General features: G+C 48.2%; 1 protein-coding gene across 2 annotated transcripts in view; it reads right to left on the bottom strand.

Moving 5' to 3' along the window:
* ZNF609 (zinc finger protein 609) overlaps positions 1-16596 on the bottom strand; it is a 216949-nt gene that overhangs the window by 18141 nt on the left and 182212 nt on the right. For both annotated transcript variants that reach the window (XM_082254933.1, XM_082254934.1), the window contains exon 7: positions 3892-4067. In XM_082254933.1, the coding sequence (XP_082111059.1) occupies positions 3892-4067 (176 nt within the window). The remainder of the gene's footprint in view (positions 1-3891; positions 4068-16596) is intronic.

Raw genomic sequence — 16596 nt, 5'->3', positions numbered from 1 at the left:
TCCTAAGCACCTTGATCCATGCTGAAACCGCCTGAGAAACCAGGATGGAGGCAAATACAGGTTTGAGAAGCGAACCTGCCACCAAGTACAGGTGGCTGGGAGGTGATTCCATGGGCCTGTCCACAGGGTCCTTAAACACCGGGGAGTCTTCCACGGGTACTACAGTGGATTTATTCAAACGGTAACAGTGTGATCCACCTTAGGTGACACTGTCCAGCGATTGGGAGTCTGCAAAGGGGTAATGGCGCTGAAAGAGCATGGGCACCACCAGCATGTGCTTAATGCGCCGCCATTGCTCATTCATGACATTGTGAAAATCCTCGGGACAAGGAAAAACCTGACCCGACATCTGGGCTTTGCAGGAGCCGAAGACAACCCGCCTTCCTGACTGTGTGGGCTCATCATCTATAGTCAAATTCTCCCTTACTGAACTAATCAGTGCTTCCACCAAAGCGCGTTCCCGCGCCACAGCTGAGGGGGGGGGGATGCGGGAGGGGTGACAGTGTCCGTGGCAACCAAATCAGGCTCTGAATCAGAGGACTGAAAGGCCGCTTTTGGATAGCAACGTTTTTCATTACAAGATCCACTTTGGACGCCAGAGTTTCTATAGCTGCAGACAGGGACACCAGAGAAGGTGATCCGGATGGGCTGCATGCACAAATAAATTCAGAGGGGTAATTTTCACCAAAGCAAAAAATTGAGTACACTGGCCCTTTAAATTTGCGATCGCGGTCCGCCCCGCGCTACAGCTGGAGTCCCCCTTTAAGCTAGTAAAGGTCCTGAACAGGAGCTAAGTGTGTCTGAGGAAAGCCCAAGGATTAAAAACCCCTTACTGTGCCAGCAACCGCTCTTCAGCCTGTCTTCAGCAATTGAAATTTCTGGGAGGAAGTGACCAGACACTAGAGGCCCCGCCCACACTGACTACAGGAAAATGGTGCCAATAGACCGTATATATATATATATATATATATATATATATATATATATATATATATATATATATATATAAGAAGCACAGGGAAAATGGCCGCCGCCCATAAAGCGCGGCCTGCCCACACCTAAGATGGCGCCCGAAAACTGCACCAAACATGCAGGAAGGCAAGAAAATGGCTGTGCCCTTTCACAGATGCAGCCTGAGGCCCACACTTAAAATGGAGTCCGAAAACGGCGCCAAGCGATCAGGGCCCAGGGAATGAGGCCACTGCGGGAATACACTTCAGGGGACCTCCCAGGACACAGTAATAGCTTTGCCCCCCCCGGGGTTAGACATCGCTATAGCGCCCCCAGCGGTAGCAGGGAGGGCAGGACTTGTCCTGACAGGCCATGGGGATCTTTCAGAGGACACAGCCTTGTTATCCCCAGGAGTGGGCCCACATCACCCCCTCAGATATCTGTCCCAGGGACACAGGGGGTGTTGCATCACTGACCATACCATGGGCCTTGGGGCTCCGCTCCGAGAAAGCTTGCCTCCCACCCTGAGTGGGGGTGCTGCCAGCCAGAAAAGGGGACGCTGCAACTCAGGGCATTCCAGGGTGATGCTTCACGGCAAAGCATCTGCTCGCAGGCTCGTCCCCATCCGATCGGGGCACTGTCGTGGCGAGGCCTGGGCGGACCACAACCTGCACACGCTCGTTGGCCAGGCTGGGAGACCGTAAGGATCTAGAATATCCAGTGCGAAACCGCAGCCCGGCTGTCGCTTGTAGTTCACCAGGAGGATCCCCCTGACACTAGCTAGCGATAGTGAGTAAGGAAAGATAAAGATTTTCAAAAGAAATAAAAACTGAGACCGGAGTCCCAGCAGGGAACCTAGGTCCTACTTCTGAAACTAGGCAGCAAGAAACTGATTCGTGAGCACGGTGTGTCTGGGGTAATGTCATGAGGGACAGCCCCTATAGGCGTGTCTAGTGAAAAGCTTTCACTGCCTAGTCTACTCCTGTAGTTAGCGCCTTACCCATTCGTGAAGAAACATTGAAGAGCTGCGTCTGTCAGAGGACGCAAGAGAAATATATACATAAAACTATTTTTTAGAAATAGAAAACAGAAAGTTGTCATGTGCGTATGTATTCACCCCCTTTCTTATGAAGCCCATAAAAAGCTTTGGTGCAGCCAATTACCTTCAGAAGTCACATAATTAGTGAAATTATGTCCACCTGTGTGCAATCTAAGTGTCACATGATCAGTTAGTACATATACACACCTTTTTTGAAAGGCCCAGAGGCTGCAACACCTAAGCAAGAGGCACCACTAACCAAACACTGCCATGAAGACCAAGGAACTCTCCAAACAAGTAAGGGACAACGTTGTTGAGAAGTACAAGTCAGGGTTAGGTTATAAAAAAAATATCCAAATCTTTGATGATCCCCAGGAGCACCATCAAATCTATCATAACCAAATGGAAAGAACATGGCACAACAGCAAACCTTCCAAGAGACAGGCAAGGAGGGCATTAATCAGAGAGGCAGCACAGAGACCCAAGGTAACCTTGGAGGAGCTGCAGAGTTCAACAGCAGAGACTGGAGTATCTGTACATAGGACAACAATAAGCCGTACGCGCCCCATAGAGTTGGGCTTTATGGCAGAGTGGCCAGAAGAAAGCCATTACTTTCAGCAAAAAACAAAATTGCACGTTTTGAGTTTGCGAAAAGGCATGTGGGAGACTCCCAAAATGTATGGAGGAAGGTACTCTGGTCTGATGAGGCTATAATTGAACTTTTCAGCCATCAAAGAAAACGCTATGTCTGGCGCAATCCCAACACATCACATCACCCAAAGAACACCATCCCCACAGTGAAACATGGTGGTGGCAGCATCATGCTGTGGGGATGTTGTTCAGCCGGGACTGGGAAACTGGTCAGAGTTGAGGGAAAGACGGATGGCGCTAAATACAGGGATATTCTTGAGCAAAACCTGTACCACTCTGTGCGTGATTTGAGGCTAGGCGGAGGTTCACCTTTCAGCAGGACAATGGCCCCAAACACACTGCTAAAGCAACACTTGAGTGGTTTAAGGGGAAACGTAAATGTACTGGAATGGCCTAGTCAAAGCCCAGAACTCAATCAAATAGAAAATATGTGGTCAGACTTAAAGATTGCTGTTCAAAAGCGCAAACCATCCAGCTTGAAGGAGCTGGAGCAGTTTTGCAAGGAGGAATGGGCAAAAATCCCAGTGGTAAGATGTGGCAAGCTCATAGAGACTAGACCTATCCAAAGTGACTTGGAGCTATGATTGCTGCAAAAGGTGGCTCTACACTTTAGGTTATGCACATTGACTTTTTCTGTTATTTTTTACTATTTTTTCTTTGCTTCACAATAAAAAAACAAAAAACAAAAAAAAAAAACATCTTCAAAGTCGTGGGCATGTTCTGTGAATTAAATGATGCAAATCCTCAAACAATTCATGTTAATTCCAGGTTGTAAGGCGACAAAACACAAAAAATACCAAGGAGTGAATACTTCAAGGCACTGTAAATATGACTTCAAAAAGGTACATTATTAAGATGCACTTATTACCAAAACTAAAATACAAATGACGAATTTTGGTTTATGCTTCAAAACTATGCGTGCCAATGGCTAAAGCAGACAGAATACCCTAAACAAAGGATAAACATTTTCCAAAGCTGGTAGAAAAATGCTGCATGGTATTGTAGGTCTGTAATGAGCACACATGATATGTAGGCAAATTATTAAACTTGCATGCAATTCCAACTTCTGCACAGCTTTAGCCTAACACTGCCACTTCCCACACAAATCACATCTCTTTTTTATAGTTATGACACCAACACATTAAACACTTAAGTGAAGCGCTAAAAGTGACTGGTCCTCTTTAATTAGAAACTCATGTCATGTAAAGCCCTCAATGGTTGGAACACACAAAAATCAAAACTGCACTTACCGTGGGAGATTTGCTTTTGTAATGGCTAGCGTGTTGTTGTAAAATATCAAGTGCTTTAGATTCAGAGGTGGGTTTACAGCTGACACTTGGACTGGCTCGGGATTTCTCAGATTCGTCGCTACCAGAAACTTTGTTGCCATATGGGGAGAAAGGATAACTGGAGGAGAGATAAGAGCCTAAAAAAAAAAAAAAAGGGGAATATTTAAAAAAAGAAAATGCTAATTTATCAACATGTTTTGCATCAAAATTCTTAAATCCTTTTAGGGCCGCACAGCAAAAGATTTAAGATAAAATAAAAAAAATAAAAAACATGATAAAATATTAACACCTAACCAATGTTTCCAAATATATACAGTCTGATTCACCTAATTTACATTTTTCAAATGTAATGGATAAAAATGGGATTATTTTACTTACCGTAAAATCCATTTCTCTGAGTTCATTGACTGACACAGCTCGCCATGATTCAGAACCATAGGGTTATATTGCCCCCTACAGGAGTAGGACACAGGCAGAAAAAAAAAGTCTGGCTATGCCTATAGGCAGTCCCAGGGGGTATACTCCCTCTCCCTGCTATAGGTACTCAGTTTTGTTACAAGCAGTGTCAGAAAAATTACAATTCCACAGAGAGGTGGGTGCTGTGTCCTTCAATGAACATCAGAGAAATGGATTTTACGGTATGTCAAAAGTCCCATTTTTTCTTTAATTCATTGTCAGACAGACACAGCCACTGGGACATCCCAAAGCAGTGTTAAACATGAGGGGTGGGAACAGCAAAAAAGAAACAGACAACTACCTAGTTGGCTAACTATAGCCAACCAGGTAAACAGGATCTCAACCAAAATAACTGGAGCTCACCTGAAAAAAACAATACAACCTCAAAGAGGACCAGGTCCTCTAAACAGCAGCTTTTAAAAACCTTGCGGCCAAAGGAAGCATCAGCAGATGTCAACACATCTACTTTATAGGGCTTTGTGAAAGTGTGCACCCACGACCAGGTGGCCACTCTGCAAGCCTGTGTCACTGACGCCTGATGAGAAGGCCCAGGAGGCACGAGTGCCCGAGTAGAATGCAACTTGTCAGGGAAAGGAGGAACCTGAACCTTGATGGAATAGACCTGAACCACCGTCTGTCTGATCCATCTGGAAATGGTTGCAGGGGAAGCGGACAACCCTTTCTGAGGCCCAGCCATGAGCATCCATGAGAACAAATAGGGAGTCTGACTTCCTAAAAAAGACTACATTGCTGCCAGGTACACCCTAATTGCCAGGACCACATCCAAGGCATGCAAACCAATTTCCTTTGGATGTTTTGGCCTGGGACACAGAGAAGGCAACAGAATGTCTTCATTCAAAAAAAAATCAGAGACAACCTGAGGAAGGAACGATGGACAGAGGCAAAGACCCACCTTATCTCTGTGAACCATCAAGTAAGGTGAAGGACAGGATTAACGCCGCCAATTAAGACACCCTGCATGTAGAGGTGATGGCCATCAAAAAGGCCACCTTCTGGGACAGCGTAAGCAAGGGAATCTCCCAAAAATTCTCAAAAGGAGGCTTCTGGAAGACAGAGCACCAAATTGAGGTCCCAAGGTGACAACAGAGACCGTACTGGAGGGGTCAAGTGCCTAACTCCCTGAAGGAATGTACTTACCAGGGAGTATGTGGCCAAGGGCCATTGAAAGAAGACCACTAAAGCCAACACCTGACCATTGATAGTACTCAAGGCCAGTTTCTGCTGAACCCCCCATTGAAGGAAGGTCAAGATCCGAGCCACGGAAAAAGAGCGAGGATAAACCCAAGAGACTCACACCACGCAATGAACGTCTTCCAAATACGATGATAGATCTTCCTAGAAGTAAATTTCCTAGCTTTTAACAGCGTTGGAATACCAGACTCAGACAAAACCTCTGTCCATCAGCACCTTGCGTTCAAAGCTAGCGACTGTAAAGACGACGGAAGATTGGTCCCTGTGACAGCCGATCCTCCCCGAGAGAAAGCTTTCAAGGAATGATGGCGACCAGCCGCAACAGATTGGCGTACCGAGCATGGCGAGGCAAGTCCGGGGCCACTAAGATGACCTGAATCCCTTCTACCTCGATCCTGCTTAGAAGTCTTGGCAGAAGCTTGAGCGGAGGGAAGGCGTAAATCAGACGATACTGACCCCCACGGGGCCACCAGCGCATCTGTGGTGTCTGCCAGAGGATCCAGTGACCGAGCCACAAACCTCTGCACCTTTCTGTTGAGCCAAGACGCCAACAGATCTCCCTCAAGGATGCCCCATCGGAGACGCAACTGATGAAACACTTCCGGATGAAGGGACCACTCCCCTTGATCCAACGCCTGCCGACTGAGGTAATCCGACTGCCAGTTTTCCACCCCTGGAATGAACTGTTCTGCCCACCTTAGAATGCCAGCTACCTCCAGAGCCGCCAGGACACATCTTGTGCCCCCCTGGTGATTAACCTAAGAGACGGCCGTGGCATTGTAAATTGAATGCGCACTGGACATCCCTGAAGACGATCCATTCAATGTTCTAAGCACAGTCTGTTCACTCGGAGTTCCAAGACCTTGATTGGTAGCCCGTACTCTTCCCGTGTCCAGATTCCCTAAACAGAATTTTTGCCGAGAATGCATCCCCAGCCGGACAGGCTGGAATCTGTGGTGCCAAACCAGCCTGGGTGTACATTTTGCAGGCCACATCCTCCGCCTGCCTGTCAGCTGGGTCCTTAAAGGTCGGGGACTCTTCAACCGGATGCATGGTTGCCTTGTTTATTTGGAAACCGGAGGGTCCACCACTGGTGGAACAGTCTACTTCTTAAGAAGGGACTCCTCACAGAGTTTTCGCCTAGAAACTCGCTTAGGGACCCTAAGGGGATGCTTTGGTCATCCCCACTCTTTATAGTGACAATTCTGTCAAAATAGGCAGGGAAAGGAAACCCCTTTGTTGCTCTGGATAGATTGTGAGTGCCAAAGAGAACCTGTGCCTCTGTCGCAGCTGTGTCCTCCATCTTTAAGTCCCAAGCACAGATACAATCATGTCCACCAACGCCTTTTCTTGCGTGGTTGCAAAAGTGGAGGAATCCTCCTCACTAATCCAAGGATTCAGAGCGCCTGGTCGTAGACCCAGCAGGGTGACCCACGTCCGCAGCAGCCCAACCAGATTCAGGGTCTGATGAGACAGATGAGGCAAGGAGCACTTTATGCCTGCCCGTAAACCAAAAGCCACCTCCACCCGGGACACAAAGGACCGCCGACAGTGAGTGCATCAATGGATGGATGGGACCCGGAAGGCCCTGCAGCCCCAGAGAGGGGATCAAGTGGGGAGATGTGCTCCGAAGACAACAGGGGCACCCCACAAAAAAAAGTGTAAACCACTGCTGAGGGACAACCCCCACCGCTTTGGCAGCACCACCCAGTTGCCAGTCACAGAGCACCAATCGATCCTCAGTAGAGAGAGAGGACCCCACCAGACTGACCAACCCGCAGAAACCAGACACTGCAGCCACCAGGATAATCTGCACTGCACGTGCGGCGATCAGGAAACTAAAAGTATCCAGGAGCCAGCACCAAGGGATGAGGAGGGGCTCCCACCACCGAAGACGCCACGCCCAGAAGGCTCCACAGACATGGCCACCGCTGTTTTCTATGGCAGACCACGGCAAAATGGCCGCCGGACTACACAAACATGGCAGCCGTGCATTGAAGCATAAGGCTACAACAAAATCGCGCTGCACCTCGAGGGATCCCTAGGCCTCAAGGACAGGCTCAGGCAGGACAGGGGGCCCTGGCAGGGCCTTCCCCCCACACAGCTGATTGTCCAGTCGCCGGTGGCGCACCCCCCATCCATCGCATAGCGCCCTGCCCCCACCCCAGGAGGTGGAACAGACCACCAACACAGCCCCAGCAAAAGTGGAAGGGGGTGAGGGGTAGGATGGGGGGACAGATGAAAGGGGGTACCTGACGGAAAGGAGGGGAACCCGGGGGTCCGACTGGTCCATGGAAGGGGTCCGTGTCCACCCCAAAACCCTCCAGAGTGAAAAGAGAGATAACTACCCACCACATCAGGAACCAGGCAGGCACCGCTCCAGACAGAACCCATAGCCATCTAAATTGGGGGGGTCCTGTCGACCAGGAGAAACACTGCGACTCGGGCCGAGTCCTGGTCATATGCGACCTCGCAAGGCGTTTAACTCGCAGGCCAGCCCCCTCAGGTGGGGCTATGTTGCGGCCGACCTAGCGCTGAGCTGAGGTCTGCGCGTGCTTGCTGGCCAGACTGGGGTGACCACCGGACCTAGATTGTCCAGTCCCTCTCCCAGGAAAAAAACCAGGAGAAAAGTAGCAGAGAGAGGGAGCATATCCCCTGGGACTGCCCATAGGCTTAGCCAGACTTTTTTCTGCCTAGTGTCCTACTCTTGTAGGGGTCAGTACAATATACTAAATAAAAATGGTAAAAATCAGCACAAATTGTGAATAACTAACCGCAATAAACAAAAGTGATCAACACAATATAAATATAGTGTTAAATATAGTGTGAATATAAGGTGCAATTGGTGAGGCGGCTGCTATCACTATGTATGTTTCACCGCATACCAAATTTATAAAGCTAATCCCAAAAAAAGTGCAACCCCACTTAAATAAATACAAAATACATATACATTAACCACTTTAACCCCGCCCACCGTACATATACTGCGGCACTCTGCCGCTACTGGGCAAAACGACGTAGCCCTATGTTGCTCGCTCAGGAGACTGTAGGGGACAAGTGCGCGCCGCCAGTGGCGCACTACCGCCCCCGCTTGTTCCCTGGGGAGCCAGCACGTGACTGGCGGCTCCGATGGCCGCCGGCCACTCGCGATCTCCCGCAGCAGAGAAAGGAGGACAGACGGCTGATGTAAACACAGCCGTCTGTCAGTCTCCCTCAAGTGATCACAGAGACTATGTGATCCTGCTATATAGGATTGCATGTCTGATTACTTCACAAGCCACGCCCCCAACAGTTAGAATCACGCCCCTAGGGACACATTTAACTCCTTGATCACCAGTACAGTTAACCCCTTCCCTGCCAGTGTCATTTTTACAGTAACCGTGCATTTTTTTTTAGCACTGATTACTGTAGTAATGTCACTAGTACCCCCAAAAGTGTGTAAAATGTCGGTTAGGGGTCCAATCTGTCTGCCACAATGTCGCAGTCCCGCAAAAAAAAAAAAAAAAAATCGTAGATCGCCGCCATTACTAGTAAAAAAAAAAAACACAATAAAAATGACATAAATCTTTCCCCGTAGTTGGTAAACGCAATAACTTTTGCGCAAACCAATCAAAATACGCTTATTGCGAATTTTTTTACCAAAAATATGTAGCAGAAAACAAATTGGCCTAAAATGTTAAGAAAGTTTGATTTTTACATTTTTTTGGAGAATTTCATATAAAACAAATGTGAAAAATATTGTTATTTTTTCAAAATTTACGCTCTTTTTTTGTTTATAGCGCAAAAAATAAAAAAATCGCACAGGTGATAAATACCACCAAAAGAAAGCTCTGTGTGTGGGGAAAAAAGGACGTAAATTTAGTTTGGGTACAGCGTCGCAAGTCCGTTATAGTCACGCAGTGCCGAATCGCAAAATAGGGCTTGGTCATTGAGCAGCAAAATCCTCCGGGGCTAAAGTGGTTAAAGACAAAATTCATAAATAGGAGTGTATCTAGGTGAAATGAATAAAAATTGAATTCTTAATATATTCAAATAGTGAAAAAATCTTCCGAAGTGAATAAATATACAAATAGAGTCCTGTGTTAAAAAGGTGTGACAGCATGCAACTTCTGGAGTTTTTCCAGAGGAATGAACACTGGATAGAGCTAGAGCTGAATCCAGAGTCAGACCCAGATAATCCAATTTTCTGGATGTAATGTAAGCAGAGCCGACTTCTGGTAGCCATCCTTCTCTGGGATCATGAATAGGCTTGAATAAAAAACCTTGAAACCGTACCGAACTGGGACGAACACCCTGAAACAACAGGTCTTGCACCGCCCCCCCCAAGAGAGCTTGCAATCGTTCCAGGGACAGATGCACATTTGAAGGGAAAAACCCTTTCAGAGGGCAAGAGCGAAACTCTATCTAGTAACTGGACACAAGAAGGTCCACATCTCCAGAAACCAGCAAAGACACCCCTCCACCCCAGGCACAGGTGAGGGCGCGCCTTCATGCTGAAGTAGCCTTGTCTGTGGGTCCAGAGAAAATTGCTCCCCACTTGCCAGACTAGGGCCGATTGGAATCTCCCGAAAAGGACTTTAAAGATTTCGAACCCTTGCCAGTGGACCCTGACAAGGACGGAAAAAAACTTCTTGTGAGCCAATAAAGACGGGCCACATCTGCGACGAGGCTCTTTCACCTTCCCAGGCTGTGAAACTTTTAATGTCATCCAGGGCAGCCCCAACTAGGCGATCACCTTGAAGGGATAGAGCAGTCTTCCCCCATGTGAGACTCTTAATGATGTCATCCAGGGTAGCCTCGACTAGGCGATCGCTTTGAAGGGATAGGGCAGTCAGAGCTTTTCTAGAAGTATGATCTGCAAACCAACACTTAAGCCACAATACACACCTAAGCAACACTGCTGAAAAAAAGATAGCTTAGAAATCAGGGGAGCCACATCCAAAAAGAGTCGTCGCAGACAAATCGCAGCCCCTGGACCAACTGGTCCCCCAACTCAGCAAAGGCAGGGGAACCTGCTCACCCTCTAGGTCACGGCGCAAAAGCTTAGCCCACTCAGTTTTTGGGAACACCAGAGCAATGGCCAGGACTGGCCTAAGCGCCGAGCCAGCAATAGTAAATATATTGCGGGCCACAGCCTCCGCCTTCCTATCAGCCGTATCCTCTATGGGAATCATGGTTGCCTTGTTCAACCTGGAGACAGGGGGGTCCACTATTGGTGGAACGGTCCAATTCTTGAGTAGCGACTCCTCAAAGGGGAACTTCACGGCAAAGGTTTTAGGAACCACAAGGGGACTTTTTGGACGCTCACATTCAATATAGAATTTGTCAAAATAGGAGGGATAAGAACGCTGTGCGAAACGGCTTGTGAATGCCAAAAAAAAAAAAAAAAAAAGACTGCCACCTATGCAGCCGCCTTAGCTGCACCCTTCATCTGAAAAGTCTCCCGCACAGATGTAATCTGCGTCAACCAGCACCTCTCAAGCACAGCTACAGCTGTGGAGGAAGCATCTGCACTGATAGGTCAGGGAACGTGGCTACGACCCCAAGGGTAGGCCATGTCTGCGGCGACAGAGCTAGATTCAGGATCTGAAGACAAAAGGGGCAGGGGAGGGCACTACCGAGAAACACAAAAAAAACACAGAGGGTGCTGCCGACTGAGGCCCCGCAGGAAAAGGGGGCGTCCGCAGATGCCCCTCCAAGGAGGCAGCAAAAAGAGCCCCAGAAGGGCGCCACACATCATAATGGCAGCTACAGCCGCCGGTGACCCAGGCCACCCCCACAGCGCAGCTCCTCCAGAATGAGGCGCCTGGCTTGGCTGCACGGCAAAGCTAAATTTTCGGATGCCTGCCCGGGAATGCGCAGATCCTAGGGGACCGACCAAGGAAGCAGAGGGGAGGGCAGATGCCTAAACGGAGATCGGCAGCTTCAGCCGCCCTTACTTGTGCGGCTCCACAAAGAGTCCGCCCAGTAGGCTGCAAAGCTGCGGCCTAAATTACTGGCCAGTCCGGCCGCATGGAGCACAGACCCGCGGATGCCCAGCCACCTGGTAGGCGAGCCCAAGGGATAACCCACCAGTAAAAAACAACCCCAAGGGCGGAGAGGGGACAGTGCGCCTGCTAGGTGCCCAGGAGACACAGACACCTGGGCATGTAGAAATGGCGGCCCCTGGCCTCACCGGAGGGGGGTGGAGGATAACCTTGTTAAAAATAAACACAATAAAAATGACAAAAACTTTCCCTTTGTTAGTAAACGCAATAACTTTTGCGCAAACCAATCAAAATACACTTTTTGCGTTTTTTTTTTTACCAAACATATGTAGCAGAAAACAAATTGGCCTAAAATGTTAAAAAATTTTGATTTTTACATTTTTTTGGGGGGGAATTTCATATAAAAAAATGTGAAAAATATTATTTTTGCAAAATTGTCGCTCTTTTTTTGTTTATAGCGCATGATCAAAAAATGGCACAGGTGATCAAATACCACCAAAAGAAAGCTCTGCTTGTGGGAAAAAAAGGACGTCAATTTAATTTGGGTACAGCGTCTCACGACAGAGCAATTGTCCGTTAAAATCACGCAGTGCCGAATCGCAAAATAGGCCCTGTCAGGAAGGGGGTAAAATCTTCCAGGGCTTAAGTGGTTAAAGTTATGTTTTTATGTACTTTTTTACATACTGTCCAGTGCAGTACAACTTTAACTGGTGTGGCGATGACAGTACGTTAAAAAAAAAAAAAAGAAAAATGTTTTATTTTATTTGAATTTTTTTCTATTTTTTATTATATTTTCTAATTACTATTTTTTAAAACACACAGTGACCAGAGCAATACTGTGTTACCATAACACTGTACTACCCTGGGGAAGTGATCAGGATTTATTTTTTTAAATTACGATTGCTTACCCTTTTTTACGGAATTAAATTGATTTGCCTGACTGCCCAAAGCTAATCACGTGATGCAGATGGCCTGTGATTGGCCTTGTCTGTACCATGTGATCACTATGACCCATCACAGCTAGCAACACAATGAATTGCATGAAACAAAACCAATATTTGTTGACAATTGTCATATGATCTGCTGTGATTGGTCACATTGATCACATGGTACTGGCAGCGGGCTAGTACACAGGCCATCGGCTGTGTCTGCTGGAAGAACATTTAGTTCTGAAGAAAAGGTAAGAACCCATGTCAGGTGGTGAGGAGAATCAGTTTAAGGGCCCTATCACACACGGAGTCCGTCAGAAGAACTCAGTTTTTCTCAGCGGGGGATCGATCCGCCAATCCCCCGCTGAGCAGGAGGATGACAGCTGTGTCTCTGCGCTGTGTGCGGAGACACAGCTGTCAGGTCCCCATGCATCTCTATGGGGGAATCAGATGGGAACGGACCACCTGTCCGTTCTCATCCGAGCCGATGGACGGATGGAAAATAGGGTTTCCATCCGTCCAGATTTGACGGATCGGATGTCAGCAGACATGTCTCCGCTGACATCCGATGCCCCACAGAGATGCATGGGGTAACCATTCAGATCCGCCAAAAAAACTGACATGCGGATCTGAATGGTCCGCCTGTGTGAAAGGGCCCTAATGCAGAAAATAGATAGCAGAAGCTCAACAGAGCTTCAAAGTCTGTTTTAACACTACTTTACCCAAAGAAAAAAAAAAAAAAGATTTTTGTAAGATCTTACCGTAAAATCTTTTTCTGATGTCTGTCAACAGACGCAGCCTCGTCTCCATGAGTTAACTGGGTTTATGCTCCTCCCATCAGGAGTAGTCTAGGCAGTAAAATTTGAATACACAGGCCTGGGGCCCTTCCCTCTAGGAATAAACACCCACTGCACAATCCAGCACATCAGTTTAGTTTAAAAGCAGTGAAGACAAAAAGAACCAACCCCAAACAGAGGAGCGGTTGCTGCGTCTGTCGACGGACATCAGAGAAAAAGATTTTACAGTAAGATCTTACAAAAATCGTATTTTCTCTATCGTCTGTCGACAGACGCAGCCTCATCTCCATGAGCGGAGTGGGATGTCGCAAAGCAGTGTAGGTATGAGGGGTGGGAAAAACGCAACCAGATAGTAACGTCAACTACAAAAGGCTAAACTTAGCCAGCCGGGCAACATGGAGCTCAACCAAACAGGAGCTCCCCAGAAAAAAGACCCCAAAGAGAAGTTCAAACAAAACATTCTCTTATGAGACAGCAGCCTGCAAAACCTTGTGGCCAAAAGAGGCATCCGAAGATGCCAACAAATCCACCTTGTAAAATTTGGTAAAGGTGTGCACAGATGCAAGTCGCTGCCTTACAAACTTGTACAACAGAGGCCTGATGGCGAAAAGCACATGAGGCACTCAGCGTTCTAGGAGAATGCGCCTTCACAGGGAAGGGAGAAACCTAACCCTTGATTGAATAAGCCTGAACCACCGTCTCCCTGATCCATCTCGAAATGGTCACAGCGGACACAGCCATACCTTTGCAAGGACCGTCCGGAAGGACAAAGAGAGAGTCCGACTTCCTGAAGGACTCAGTAACTGTCCGATAAACTCTTATCGTCCGAATCACAGCCAGAGAGTGCAAGGCAACTTCTTTGTGATGTTAAGGCTTAGGACATAAGGAAGGCAACACAATGTCTTCATTCAGGTGAAAATCCAACACCACCTTAGGAAGAAAAAACAGATTAGGTTGGAGGACCACTTTATCCCGGTGGACCACCAAATAAGGCGAACGACAGGACAACGCCGCCAACTCAGAGACTCTGTGGGCAGAAGTGATAGCCACTAGGAAGGCAACCTTCTGCGACAAAGAAAGCAGAGAAATCTCCCTAATATTCTCAAAAGGAGGCTTTTGAAGAACAGACAAAACCAGATTAACGGTAACGGGGGATCTCCTTGGAGGGGCCAGGTGACACACCCCCTGAATGAAGGTGTGAATCAAACTATGTGTAGCCAACTGACCTTGGAAGTAAATATGAAAGTCCCCAAGGCCAAGCGCTGCTCAACCCCTTTTTGCAAAAAGGCCAAAACCCTAGCTATCGAAAAAGAGCGAGGGTTGCTTCTGCAGCGATACACACCATGAAATGTACAATTTCCACCATAATAGATCTTCCTAGAGGTCCATTTCCTGGCCTTCAAAAGGGTAGGAATCACCGAATAAGAGAGACCTTTATTGCTCAACACCTTGCTTTCAACAGGCAAGCCGTTAAAGCCAGCGACCATAAAGCAGGATGGAAGATCGGTCCTTGAGATAGAAGATCTTCCCGCAGAGGAAGACGCCATGAAGGATCCACAACCATTTTTACCAGTTCTGCGTACCAAAACCGCTGAGGCCAGTCTGGAGCCACCAGAATGACCGCAATGCCTTCTATCGCAACCCGGCAAAGAAACCTCGGCAGGAGAATGAGTGGAGGAAAGGCATAAAACAAGCAACCCGACAACAAGGAGCCATCAGAGCGATTGTGGCGTCGGCTAGAGGATCCCGAGACCTGGCCACAAACCTCTGAACTTTCCTGTTGAGGCGAGACGTGCAGCAGGGAGCATTGATAGTTTCAAAAAACTGTTAGATGGGCACCTTAGAGACCACAACATACAGGGGTATAGAATGTACGGTTAAAAGCAAACACACACACACACCATAGGTTGAACTGGATGGACTGGTGTCTTTTTTCAACCTCACTAACTATGTAACTATGACGTGAACAGATCCACACAGGAGATGAAACACCTCCGAATGCAGGCACCACTCCCCCTGATCCAACACCTGACGACTCAGGTAATCTGCTTGCTAATTCTCCACACCCGGGATGTGGACCACAGAAAGAGCCGGAACATTGTTTTCCGCCCATACCAGAATCTCGGCCACCTCCTTGGCCTCCAGGGCCCTCCTGGTGCCCCCTTGATGATTGATGTAAGCCACGGCAGTGGCATGGTCCGACTGGACCCGAACCGGAGAGCCGGGTAGCCGACTCGTCCAGTGAAGCAGGCAGAGCTTGATCGCCCTCAGCTCCAGGATATTGATCCACAAAGGAAGACTTTGCTGTCCAAGTTCCCTGGGCACAGAGCTTCCCCAGCACTCCACCCCAGCCTGACAGGCTGGCGTCCGTGGTGACCACCGTCCAAAACACCGGCAGGAAGGACTTGCCCTGGCATAGGACAGGTGACTGGAGCCACCAAGAGAGCCGACTTCGTGAGATGGCTCAACCAAATCTTCTGGTCCAATGACCGAGGATCTCTGTTCCATTTTGACAATCTCTTTCTGTAGCTGTGTCGTGTGAGACTGAGCAAACGGGACCGATTCGAAGGTCAAGACCATCAGACCTAGGGCCCTCATGCAAGCCCGCAAGGAGGACTGATCAGCCTCCATCAGCAACCTGACCGCCCCTTGCAACTCCGGAAGCTTGTCCAAGGGAAGGAAGACCCTCATCAGAGCAGAGTCAAGGATCAGCCCAGATAGGTGACCCGCACAGATGGAGTCAGGGCAGATTTGGCGACACTGATCGTCCACCCGAATTCCTGAAGGGTCCGAATGGTGATGGAGACGCTGTCCAGCAGACCTGAAAGGGGAAACTGCTCTCAACAGGAGATCGTCTAGATACCCCACAATGGAGATAACTCGATGTAACAAGGCCAGCGCAATGGCTAGGACCTTGGTGAAAACTCTGTGAGCCGAGGCGAGACCAAAGGGTAACGCCACAATTTGAAAGTGCTCCTCTGCTACCGCAAAGTGGAGGAATCGCTGGTGTCCCTCAAATATGGGGAAGTGGAGATACACCTCTTTGAGATCGATGGAAGCCATAAATTCAAAGATGTCACCACCGACCAAATGGACTCTATTCAAAACTTCTGCACCCGCACATAGCGGTTAAGAGCCTTGAGGTCAAGGATTGGACGCACTTTGCCCTCCTTTCTGAGCACAGTGAACAGGTTTGAATAGAAACCTCGAGAGCGTTCCTGCAGAGGAACCGGCACAATCACCCCTTGAGCCAGGAGATCTCGCACAGCCTCCCGCAAATCCTTC

This window comes from Pelophylax lessonae (genome assembly GCF_965119305.1).
Source record: "Pelophylax lessonae genome assembly, chromosome: 4".
Taxonomy (NCBI): Eukaryota; Metazoa; Chordata; class Amphibia; order Anura; family Ranidae; genus Pelophylax; species Pelophylax lessonae.
The sequence above is the reverse complement of the archived record's forward strand: the minus strand, read 5'-3'. Positions and strand labels throughout refer to the sequence as shown.